Source organism: Thamnophis elegans, chromosome 3 (genome assembly GCF_009769535.1).
Source record: "Thamnophis elegans isolate rThaEle1 chromosome 3, rThaEle1.pri, whole genome shotgun sequence".
Classification (NCBI taxonomy): Eukaryota; Metazoa; Chordata; class Lepidosauria; order Squamata; family Colubridae; genus Thamnophis; species Thamnophis elegans.
In genome coordinates, this window is record NC_045543.1 from 29,665,853 (window position 1) to 29,679,108 (window position 13,256).

The 13,256-nt window shown below is 42.7% G+C and overlaps 1 protein-coding gene across 1 annotated transcript in view; it reads right to left on the bottom strand.

Moving 5' to 3' along the window:
- Positions 1 to 13,256, bottom strand: part of PKHD1 (PKHD1 ciliary IPT domain containing fibrocystin/polyductin) — a 254,912-nt gene that overhangs the window by 108,652 nt on the left and 133,004 nt on the right. Inside the window, 5 exon segments of the mRNA XM_032213028.1 lie at positions 1,564 to 1,646; positions 4,253 to 4,353; positions 4,900 to 4,979; positions 4,982 to 5,090; positions 7,589 to 7,785. Of these exon segments, the coding sequence (XP_032068919.1) occupies positions 1,564 to 1,646; positions 4,253 to 4,353; positions 4,900 to 4,979; positions 4,982 to 5,090; positions 7,589 to 7,785 (570 nt within the window).

The window sequence follows — 13,256 nt, forward strand, 5'->3', positions numbered from 1 at the left end:
AGCTAAGGGGAAAAAGTGCTAAGAAAGAGCTGTTTGTTATAGGTAATGCCTGGGAAAGGATGGGTTAAGTTTTCCCAGGCATCTCCCGCTGACAATGCTCTCCTTGTGAAACCAAGCAAAATTGTTTCTCCATTATTAAAGTTCTTTTTATCATGTTTTATTGTTAATGTGATTCAAAATGTGGTTGAAGAACACTATATAAAATACACAAAACAAGTTTTAATTGTTTAGCTAGACCGAGGTGCTCTTTTTCAAGATATTCCATTAAATTCTGGTCCTGTCTTTTTTCATTTTCCTTCATTCAGACAATCCATATTCTTAAAGCAATGAATATTTTAATCTTTTCCCCTTTTGGATTCCCCTTTCCCTTCATCACCTAAGTTTATCTTTATGTTTTACTTTTGCAAAACTTTAAGTTTCCACAAAGTTCTTTCTTAATTGCACAATTTCAGTTAGCAATAATCTGAAATATAGCTGTTAATAAAAGTGGAGTTTATTGATTCTGAAAATTACATTATTGGGCTATACAGAATGTCCAAATGGCATCTTCAAAGTCTTTTGCAAGCACAGAAACACTTCAACCAGGATTGATACCTAGAATGATTGAAGGGACACCCCCTCCAAAGGATTTGCACAGTTTTCGTAATCAATTTCACTATTGAACTGCTTGTCAGCCTCTGTTTTGCTGCTTGCTTTTTGGGTGCCATTGAAATGGGGAGGGAGGGCATGGTATTTGGGTGAGGGAAATATTCTGTACAGGAGGACCGTTAATTGGGAGTTGTTCACACCATTCGTTTGCGCATGTGGAAGGAGGGGAGTTTCCCGCCAAGGCCAACTGTCCGGCATACCAACCTGATGATGCCTTTTGAAGATGTCTCCCACCTGACAACTGTGGAGATATATGATTGGACTATGGACTGGGGTTACCAAGGGGAGGAGAATGGGTTATGTATTGATATCTAATGCTTTTGCGCGCTTTTGCTCAGTTCCAGCTTTGCTTAGCTTCTTTTTACTTACAATCAGTAAAAGTACTCTTAATTCTGCAAAATGGAGTTGAGTGGTCTCTTTCTTGGTTATTAAGTGAAGCAGCCTTGACACTGCTCTTGCTATTAGGAAGCATTGAAGAATGTGTATAACCAGTGTGATGTAGCAGTGAAGGTATTGGATTAGCACCAGGGAACCCCAGATCCAGTTTTAAGTCAAACTTCAAGACCCAAGGTTTCCAAGGCTAGTCACTCCCCCTAGCCCACCTACCCCCCCTCACCCCCAGATGTTGTCATGGGGGAAAACATAGGAGGTGGGTGTTGTTGCTCATACTGCCTTGGGCTCCTAAAGGAAAAATGGGATATATATCTAAAAAATGCTCACTCCTGGATTTTCAAACATATCTGCAAATTAAAAACACCATTTTATGATCTACAATCTGGGATAATAGCCTGCTTCTACTTCTTTTAGATGCTTCAACGGTGTGGCCATAGCTCCACTTAGTCATTTTTTCTCCAGCCCAAATGTATCATATTACTCCAAGCTCTTCTTATAAAGTTTAATTTCAAGTTTTCTTACCATTTCCATTGTCCTCCATTGTCTTTGTTTCAGAATTTGACAGGTCAGCTCCTTTGACACTGGCACATATATCTTTTACCAGTCTATGGGATAGAAGCAATTACTCCTTCAGACAGTTTTGTAGAATCTCTTTGACACTGTGTATGTCAATAAATAACTAGATTGTATACATTTCTCTATACGCTTAAGTTAATTGTTACTTGATAAGAGCTTCTTAATATATTTTGCTTGAGTTACCATAACTTGGTAGAATATTTTCTAAATGACCAAGACAAATTCACAAAATTATTTCAGAATACAACGAATAAGACTGGCCACATTATTCTGTATATCAATTTTGGCATTGCTTTTTATTCTATAAACTTGCTCTTCAGACCTGAGAATATGTGTGCTACTTCCTAGAGCAACTAAGGATGGAAAACTATAAAGCCTCTAAGTTAATGATGAACAGCTCCTGCTGTGTCTCCACGATGTCTTCCTTTACATGCTCAGCTTTCAGAATAACAATGATTTTTTTTTAACTGTGAGATTCAGTTTGAAGCAAACACTGTGTGAATTTCAGAGCCTGCCTGTGAATGATCTGGCATCTGATCTGTATTTATTGACATTAAATTTAGGGTTTAATGCACTCCTGCCACTTTTCAACAATTCACCCTAAAAGGCTTTTAACTGGCACAAAAGAAGGAGGTCATAGTAAATTGACCTTGGACAGAATGTACAATTATTAGAGAAGGTTAGGACAAGAGCAGCTGCCGGAGCCCCACTGGCAAATCAAAGTACTTCCAAAAGTCTGGTTATTAAGAATAGACTCAGGTTTCCCCTCTCTACCACCTCGACAAGGTCCCTTTGGTTTCCCTAAGAAGAATTATCGCCCTCCCTAGCAGCTGCAATAATTGTGTTCCTATTGTTGCACAGACCTCCTCCCGACCACCCCCTACAAGTGTCCATTGTTGAGACAGAGTCAAGTGATTAGATACTCCGGCGGATACGGTTAGGGCCCAGCTGCCTAACTGCTGACACACGAGCATCAAGGGGTGGGAGGGTGGGGGGAGACCCACGGCTGCAAGACGGGACTCTAACATGCCAGACCTTTTACATAAGTCAAACAGAAACAAATGATGCTTTCTGGGTCCTGCTGACGGAGCAACCTCGCCTCCTTTGAAGTGGTGAAGGCTGGTAGGCTTTTACAGCTTTTTCTCTTCAGCCCAAGCAAACATCCTTCTTTTGATATGAGACATGCTCATTATCTCTGCCCCATTTAATGATTTTTGATTGAAAGGTGGCAGCTCAGTTGCCAAGAGGGTAGTTAAAGAGGCTCCACAGAGTCAGACCTACAATAAAGGCTTCCCTTATGCAGTGGCCTATATTTGGAATTTCTTAACAGCATGTTCTTGTTTTCTGCCGCAGATAAGGGCTGAGCGTGAAATTCTTAATTAAGCAGTAAATAGTGTATGGGTGTCAGCAGATGCAACCTGTAGCCATGGAGACTGAGTCACATGAACAGGAGAATAGGAACTAAACTAGAAGCCTTAGGCCTGGAAGTGAGTGACAGCTGAAGAATCCTACAAAGCTTGTAAATGGGATTAATTAGCTGACTAATTTTTTTCAGACTATCTCCACAATTTAAAAATAAAGAAAAAATTTGGTTTTATTTCAAAGAATAGTAAAAAGATCAAAACACAGATGGTTCTTTCTTGGAAAGATCTTGGGCCATTAAACTCAGAAGGAATAGAGCTGAGTTCACACAGAAGCACTTCATGGTTCGAACAATGACACACTTTTATTGATAAATGCAAAGAGACCAAAAATGTAGCTTAGGTGAAATAGTTGTAGAGTCTCTGATTGCAATAACTTCTGTTATTTTGGCAGTTAAGTTTCCAAAGTTCTTTCAGGTAAAGAATTATGTAACAAATCATTTTCTCTCTTGTGTACAGGGGAGAGACTAAAGCCTACTTCAGGCTTCCTTGAGTTAGAAAAAGCCACTTTTATTATGTGATGCTGTTCATATGAAGAAGCTTCTTGTCACTAGTCCAATTTTAGTCATGCCATGTTCTTTTTCAGCTAATATTTACTATACTGGTTAAAATTGGCACAAATAACTCCACAATTCAGTTATGCAAATAACTTCCCATGTATAAAACCACTTATTGTTATGTGCTCCTAGTTTCTCCAAGAATTTAATCTTTCTGGAATAGCACAAAGAGATTTTAATTCTGGGGAAAATTCCACGTTCCTGTAGCAGGTGGCAAACCTAACAACCTAAAAGCAATTTTCAGAGGAAGTGTCTGAATTCCAAATTGCTTCACAAAGGAACAAACTACTCAATATGGTTAATGTGTGATGTCAATCACCAATTCCAACATCTGTGTGCAGTTCAGTGGTGGGGTGCCAATTTTTTTACTACCGGTTCGGGCGCGCTCATGCATGACACTTTTGCACATGTGCAGAAGCGTCCAGGCAGGTGGGTGGAGCCTCCCACTGCCGCTACTACTGGTTTGCCCGATCCAGGCCGGACCAGGAGCAATTCACCTCTGGTGCAATTCCTTCTCAATCAGCATTGTTATCAACTACAACCTTAAACATCAAGTTCCTACCTAAATAAGTTAATTTGTTCGTTTTCTTGTTGAAAAATCAGTTGCAAGCCTTGTGATGTCTATGTGAAGGATCAGCCTGGAGTAGCGATCCTTGCCTTCTTCCACAAAACACTGTAAGTTGACTGTGGTCTGGCAACCCTTCATGCTCCAATAATAGATAATTGCCAACAGCAAAATTATCAAAAGTAACTACATACTATGGAGTAGAACACAAGAAACATGCAAACATTTATATTTCCTTTCTGAATTATATCTGGATTGCAATAAAGTACATTAATGATTGTGTAAGTGAGAAGGAAGAAGGGACACAGCAATTTTTCAGCAGACTCATAAATGCCAAAGTTTCACCTCTGTCCCTCCCCTAATTTATGAATAATGATCTTTGGATTTGGCTATTTATTTACTCCTGAGAAATGGATTTGGCTATTTATTTGCTACTGAAAAATGAGTAATCATTTCAAGAGCATGGCCTTGCCAATAAAAGCCACATATAATGCAGAGTTACCCAGAGTGTTCCATGCTATCTTATAGCTCTGAAATGGTATTTCCCATTATAAAATATTCATTGTGACCTGTGAATGACCCATATCACATACAGACACTATGTATCCTATTCTCTGTGCCTTATCCCTCCATTAGATTAAAATGAAATTGTATGTTATTTTGGCTTCAGAATTCTTTTTTCTATTTCCTATAACAAAATGATACTGTAACAGTTGATGGATTAAACAAATTTCATTACCTGCAAATTTCTTTGAAGCAGAGGACTGCTGAATGATGAAGTATAAATTTCTTGATCCAAAAGAAGAGTCATCCAGCCATTGGCATTGATAAAGTGTCAGACACATAATTGACAGTGATCACCTTATTACGACTATTAGTTACAGTTAAATTAGATGAGAAGATTGGGGGGAAAAAAATCAAATTTATTTTCTAAATAATATTCACTTTGCTGTTGCTATGTTGATGCAGCATGTTAGCCCACCGTTGCCCTTCAAATACAGTATTTAGGCCTGGATCAGTAAGCTCAGATAGTACAGAATGGCAACATATCCCACTTCCCCAAATGTAACTCCCATAAAAAATTTTCAAGTAGACAATCTACTTGACATCTCAGATTTGCTTGAGTGAATCTTTAATCAAGAATACCAGGCAAACTCTTTGGTATTCAACTTTTTTATTTTGAGAATTACAAGCTCCTTGCAGTTGGAAATAAAGGTAAATCCATCATTCCCAGTTTTACTCATTTTCTTAATTTCCCTCCAATTTTTGCATCTTTCTGCATAAGAAGAAACCACAGAATTCCAGTGTAGATTGTATAGGACTCCTCTTGCTGAATTTATTTGCAACAAAGAATAACATAACAAATGCCCATATATTTTCAAGTTGCTTACCAAACTCCAAACATGTAAATTTTGATAAACAACATATTTAAATCTTAGAGGTCCAAGCTGGATAAATGCCTTACAACCAGAATAAAATAATTTCACTTCCATCCCTGTTGTTCTAAAACAATGGATAGGCAGAATGAGACACTTGAAAGGCAACAAATAGTTTTGATTACTCAAAATGTCCAGGTAAATCATGAGCTGACTATTATATTGTCTTTCCAAACAATGGTTTCACTTCATACTGTCAAGCTAACCCCAAAATAGAACTACTATATTGCTAGCATAATTGAGCATTCCTACCACCATAATTAGCACCGTTTCAATTTGCTCTAAATAGCCAGTGATTTTCACTGTGCCCTAAATAGCCACCAATCTACCTCTCTTTAATGTTAATGGAGCAGAGGAGGGCATGAGCATTTTTAATTTGGAGGAGCTGAGGGAGCCTGCATGGATCATTAACGGGAAAGTGTTTCATTACCAAAGGAGGAGGCAGCTCTCTAAGATCTGTTCTTCTCTTTCTCAAGAAGAAACCAGGAGGAGGTAACCACAGTGGTAATGTGAAATTAACCCTTGGCTCAAACTGCCAGGAGCCTTTCAAAGGGGTTAAAAGAAGAGAAAAACCTGGATGACTGATAGGCAGTGCTGCATTTTTATACCCAGAGAAGTTTCAATTAAGAATCAATTTGCTACAGAAATCTGGCATGACTAGTAGATAGAACTTTACAGTCTGCGTTACAATTTACCATCATGGTTCTTTAAACTGTTATGTAATTTAGCTCATGTGTAGTGTGCAGAACTGTTGAACATAAATGGCTCACAAAGGGTTTGCTAAACCAATCAACAACGATGAGTAGAATAAATATTAAGTCTCCTGTTTATGTTTACCATTAGCTTACTTATCCTAAGGGGGTTCCCCCCTCCCTCCCCCCTTTATATTATGGCAAACACTGCGTTTAGCTCTAAATGCTTTCTGTTTGTTACCGTTGTGAAATAATCTGCTCCAATGATATAACTCAAGAAAATAAAGCAACAATGAAATTGGCTTAGAATGAGGCCGGTGATACATGCATCAATATTGCAATGCTTTCTTTCAGAAATAGAAATTTAATAGTATAGTAGACACCCACGAGTGTCCAAGTTGCATTTTGCTTAAGGCCTTTCCCAATTGATTTGAAGTACTATTCTCTCATCCTTGAGTTGTCAACACACATACCAGCATGAAACAATAGTCCCATTGCCAATCTCTGCTCTGTCTCTTTCATCTCTGTTCCCCACACTACAGTCACCCAAACTCCCCTCAGGATAATCACTGACAGATTTTCACACATTGAGACTATGCGTGGACTATTATAGAATAAGAGGAGAAGGTGTAGTTTAACACCTGTCCACTGAGAAGAACGTAAGCTTATCTTATTTATACACCAGGGATGAGATGAACATAAGGTTATGGAGGCAAGGCAGAAAAAAGATGTGGTCAGGGAATACTTGTTCTGAGGTTTTGTGCAAATACTGAAAGCATGATTGTGTGCTGTTATTCCAAAAATTTAAAATTAAATCCAATAGTTTATTCAAGGACATCTATGTATTTACCCAAGTTTTAAAACCTATGTAAGAGGTCCAGGCTCACTTCTGAGGGTCTATCTACTAGAATTTTCTGATTTTAGGGCATGGCTGATGGTAGATTAGAACCTTCACCTCGGCTTTCAAGCAGCTAACATCAATAGATCTATATCCTTAACCTAATGTATTTTTATTTTAAATAATACATTTTCCCTGCAATTACTCTGTATGCAATTGCTGGATGTTCCTGTCCCATTCATATGTTTTCCCAACAATGAAATGACTTTTGTGATACTGGATGTTTTTAACACATTGTTTTCTCAAGATTGCCTAAGCCAGAAACTTATTTTTGCAACCTATTATCTTGCTAAAGTGTGACTTCCTAAATTTTGTACAATTGCATGCTAGGGGAAAAAAAGCAAAAACTTACAGGCCAATAGACATACAATGAAAAGTAACATTTGCAAAACAACAACTGGCATTGACAGCTTGACTGGCATTGACAATTGTCCTACAGGAATCTGGAAGAATATCCAGAGAAGGAAGGATCTGACTTCCTGGTTGTCCAATGAAAGAGCCGTCTAGATCTTTGAGGATGGTACAGTGAGGGAATGGAAATGACAGCCAGTTTGAGGCATTGAGGAGGAGGACTTGTTCTGTTCTGATAATAAAGCCTCCTGAAAAAGAAGGGGAACATACTATATCATAGGACAATTAACGGAAGCTATAAAATCCCATCCAATGAAAACTGAGAATTCAAAAATGTAAAATACGATGTTGGTGTTGTTGATCAAATCAACAGCAGTTTTCTTGGCAATGTTTTCTTTTTGCTACCCTGTTTCCCTGAAAATAAGACCTCCCAGGATAATGAGCCCAATTGGGCTTTTGAGCGCATGCACTAAAATAAGCCCTCCCCGAAAGTAAGCCCTCCCCGAAAATATTGCAACACAACAACAGCCATGAGATGACCACACTCGTCACTTCCTGCACCTCAGAAATAATAAGACCTCCCCAAAAATAAGGCCAAGCACTTATTTTTTTTTGGGGGGGGGTGTAAACAAAATAAGACCCTGTCTTATTTTCAGGGAAACATGGTGTGTCTCAGACCACCAAACAACTCTTCCATTAGTAATGCATTTCCAGTCTTTTGCACAATGTTTCTAACTATTGACTGTTTTCACACATTCCCATTAGCTAAAATATGTGAACAATTTTTAGAATGCATATTTCAGCCAAGAAATTGTTAAGCAAGAGGAAAATTGCTAGGATTGGAGAAAAGGCAGTAATGTTTTTTCTGGTCTCAATGGCAGGTATCTCAAATAAGCAGTTTTTTTTTAATCTACTCACTAATTTCATACCCCAGTTATTCCTGACTCCATATAGATTTTAAAAACAGTATATGTTCTAGTAATGCATGGTTGTTATTATTAATATTACTACTTTAGCTTTGATGTTTCCTTCCAAGAACGAGTCCCCACCACCAGTTCTAAGCTATTTTTATTATTACTTAAATACAATTCTCTTGGAAAGACTAAGAATTGCCATGAGCATGAACAGTGAAAATTAGGCTTGTGTGAGGCAGCTGAACAGTATCTTGACAAGGAGCTTTGTGTTCCTAGCACTATTCATCCCCCTGGACCCTTTGTGCTTCTGGTGCTTCCTTTGGCCAGAAGAGTCTTCTGAGCATGCCTCAAAATCAACATGAAAGCAGCATTTTCTTCTTTAGAAGCATTGCTTCACAAAACATCTTCAAAGAGGTACTTTGCTCAGAGCCTTGTTGAAGCAAAGCATCTCTCCCAAGGTTTGCTTAGCCAGAATGGAAGCCAGCTAAGGAGAGAGCTTTTTAATAATGGGAAAGGATGGGTTCCTAAACCACACAGCAACTATATTCAGTTGTCTTCAAGCACAAAGGTGGGATCCAACAGGAGATGGCAAAATATTATCATTTCAGACATGTGCAATTTAGACAATTTTGAGAAAATTGTATATTCTGTTAATCGGAAAATGTCATACTACCTCTGCCTTTTGAAAAAGCTATTTGACAAGCTGGGTGAATTTAGTTTTCCTCTTTAAAGACTTACAAAATCAGATTGATCAAGTTGAAATTGCAAATTTTTTGTTGCTATTTTCTTTATGTGTTATTCAATGTGTAATTTTTTCCCTTTCTATTTTGTGATTGTTCATTTTTATTTTATGTATGTTTGTTTGAAAATATATGCATGGACCATACATACATGCTTGTATATGTGTATACCTATATGACAAATGACTCTGGGACTTATATTTTAGTATAGGGGTGTCAAACTCGATTTCATTGAGTGCTGCATCAGTAAGCTGACCAGATTTTCAGATTGGAAAAGAGGGACGCCTTTGACCGGGGGGGGGGGGGGGCCTTGATTAAAAAAAAAATTTTTTTGTCAAAAGGTCACCCCAGGACACTGAAACCAGCATAAATACGAATCTGTTGCCAAACAAAATTTTGATCACGTGACCATGAGGATGCTGCAACGGTCGCTAAGTGTGAAAAATGGTCGCAACGGTCGCTAAGTGTGAAAAATGATCATCAGTCACTTTTTTCAATGCCATTGTAACTTTGGTCACTAAATGTTTTCCCCCTCCCCGAGACTCCTCACTTCTTCCTTCATTCCTCTTGCTTATCTACCTTCACCTTATCCGTCTTCTGCTCTTTCCCTCCCTTCCTTTCTCCTTACATCCTCTCTTCTTTCCTCACTCACTCCCTTCCTCCTTTTCTCTTCCTTCCTCCTTCCATTCTTTCAGCTTCATTTCTTTTGCCTATCTACCTTCTCTGTCTTTCTGCTCTTTCCATTTCTCTCTTCCTCTTCGCTTCTGTTCCTTCCTCCTTCCCTCCTTTCCTATTTCTTCCTTCTTCCTTCCTTCTGCCTATCTACCTTCACCTTCTCTGTCTTTCTGCTCTTTCCCTGTCTTCCCCTTTCCTCCCTCCCTTCTTTCCTTTCTAGTTCCATCTTTTCTTCTTTCCTCTCTCCCTCCCTTTTTCTTTTTCCTTCCTTCTTCTTTCCTCTTGCCTATCAACTTCATCCTCTTTGTCTTTCTGCTCTTTCCCTCTCTTCCCCTTTTCTTCCTACCTCCTTCCCTCTTTTCTCCCTCCCTTCTTCTTTTTCTTCTTTTTTTCTTCCATCTTCCTCCTTCTCCTCCCATTCTTTCTCCTTCCATCCATCTTTTCTCCTTCCATCTTCTCCCCCCTCCCTTCTTCTTTTTCCTTCCCCCCTCCCTCCTTCCTTCATCTCCTTCCCTTTCTCGCACACAAGAAGGGGAGGGGAGGCTTTCTAGTCGCTTTCACAGCATAATTTCTTTATCTAACTTTTAAAAAACAGTGTGCAAATCAAACTTGAGATTTTCGTAACCTGCGAAGCACCAAGTTATTATCTTCTGTTGTTACAAATTCGCAGCTACTCCATTCTTTCCGATAGGGAACTGCATTTCCCAAGATGCCTCAGGTCCTCAAAGCGCTGAACGCGGTTTTGCAATTGACTCAAGTGAGGCCCGGTAGCCGCCGGCTGGGGTGGCTGTCAAGGCGCTGACAGCGGAGCAGACGCGCCGTTTGTTACTGCTTCCAGCAATCGAGATGGACGAGGGAAGCGGCGGTGGCGGGAAGCAACCAAGCCTTGCAGACTCGCTTCCCACCGCAGCACAGGGGCCGCACAGGCGTGGTTGCTTCCCATCCGGAGGTGGCGGCAAGAGCAGTGCACTGTTGTTGTTGGGGCCAGCTTGCTCGTCCATGGCTGGAGCTGGGCAGCGACTGTAACGACTGCTCGGGCGAGGTGCGAAGGAAGAACGGAAGGTCCCTAACGCCCGCGACGACGGCTCCAGCCATGGACGAGCAGGCTGGCCCCAACAACAACAACGCGCTGCTCTTGCCGCCACCTCCGGATGGGAAGCAACCAAGCCTTGCAGACTCGCTTCCCACCGCAGCACAGGGGCCGCACAGGTGTGGTTGCTTCCCATCCGGAGGTGGCGGCAAGAGCAGTGCGTTGTTGTTGTTGGGGCCAGCCTGCTCGTCCATGGCTGGAGCCGGGCAGCGACTGTTACGACTGCTCGGGCGAGGTGCGGAGGAAGAACGGAAGGTCCCTAACGCCCGCGACGACGGCTCCAGCCATGGACGAGCAGGCTGGCCCCAACAACAACAACGCGCTGCTCTTGCCGCCACCTCCGGATGGGAAGCAACCAAGCCTTGCAGACTCGCTTCCCACCGCAGCACAGGGGCCGCACAGGCGTGGTTGCTTCCCATCCGGAGGTGGCGGCAAGAGCAGTGCGTTGTTGTTGTTGGGGCCAGCCTGCTCGTCCATGGCTGGAGCCGGGCAGCGACTGTAACGACTGCTCGGGCGAGGTGCGGAGGAAGAACGGAAGGTCCCTAACGCCCGCGACGACGGCTCCAGCCATGGACGAGCAGGCTGGCCCCAACAACAACAACGCACTGCTCTTGCCGCCACCTCCGGATGGGGTAGATTGATGCGGTATTTTAGAATTCAATCAGCGCAATAACAACTAAACAGGCAGGCATGCCAAGTGGCACAGGACAGGCAAGAATTTACCAGGGGCTTTTTAATTAGGGGTGGAGGGAGATGGACCTCAATTCAGGACCGCGTGAGGGAGTCCTGTTTTTTCAAGCAAGAATTCTCAAAGAGCAGTTGCTGCCACGAACGAAAAGCAGTTTTTAACCCCAAGCGCGATGCCACGAATGTCACTATTTCCATCCAAGCCGCCACCACAATCCTTGCAAGCCGGCAAGAAAGCGGAAGCAAGAAGAAAAAATAAATAAATAACCACCCTCCCAAGCAGCCGGAGCTTGCAAATGGCGACGTTGCAATGAGGGTCGTACTCCTGACCCTCTAAAACTCTCGGGAAACTCCTTCGCAGCCACGGGGGGGGGGATCACAGGAGCAGCCCCACTGGCGGGAGAACGATGGGACGGCTGCGAAAAGGCACAAGGGGGGGGAGATTGACAGCAAGGGTCCGTCCCGCCGCTCGCCTTAAAGTTCTCGCCTAGCCGAACTCTGGGGTTGCAGCCGCTGCTCGCCATTCCCTCAACTCAGAGTACGGAGCGCGCGCAAAACCCTGCCAGGCAGGACTCCCCGCAAACCTCTCGCATATTCCCCCCCCCGCTTGCTCCGTCTTACCAGATTTTGGGGGGTATCTGTAGAGGGAATTGGACGGGACATCCACCTCTTCCACTCCGGCGTTCTGCCGGCTGGTGAGCGCTCCCATGCTTCAGGCACGGCGGCAGAGGGTATCCGGGGTTGCAGAGGGGGGGCAGAGAGGAGGGGGGTGCGTGCGTGCTAAGCGGACTCCAGCCAATCAGTGAGCTGGCTGGGATGGAAAACTTTAAGCACGCCACATTTTCCATCCCAGCCAGCTCACTGATTGGCTGGAGTCCAGGCCAATCCAATCAGTGAGCGGCAGGCTGGGCTGGCTTAAATTTGTAGGTAGGTAGGATAGAGAACAGAACGATGAGCCAGCCCAGCAAGCTAGCAGCTGATGGGCGGGAGCTGCGAGCGCCAAAAAAAGCGTGCCTTTTAAAAAGGCGGGTGGGACGTGGGAAAATGCATTAAAAAGCGGGGGTGTCCCGCCAAAAGCGGGACGTCTGGTCACCTTATGCATCAGGGTTGTGTTGTGACTCAGGTGCTGGGGGGGCGGCGAGGCCAGAGGGGGCATGGCCAGCTTGATGTCACTTATCGAGCCTCCATTTTCAGCCACGAAGGCCCTCCTGGGCTCTGTCTTCAGCTGTGATGACTTCCTGCAGCCCTCTGCCAGCAAAAACTGAGCTCGGAGATTATGCACATGGCCCTCCTGGGCTCCATTTTGGGCCGCAATGGCCTTCTGCAGCCCTCTGCCAGCAAAAACAAAGCTTGGGAGGGCCATGTGGGCTGGTCCTTCACTGTTTTCAGGGCAGGCCCATGAGCCAGATCTAATTCCCCCACTAGCCGAATCCAACCCCCAGGCCTTGAGTTTGACACCCCTGTCTTAGAACTTAGAACAATATATTTTATATGCAGTCAGAACACAAGTATTGAATATCCTTTTAGCATAAAACAGTGGAAATGAGAACTGTGTATGTAAATAGGATTGGGGCAAATTGCAATGGTGATAGGAATATGAGTTGAATGTCTGC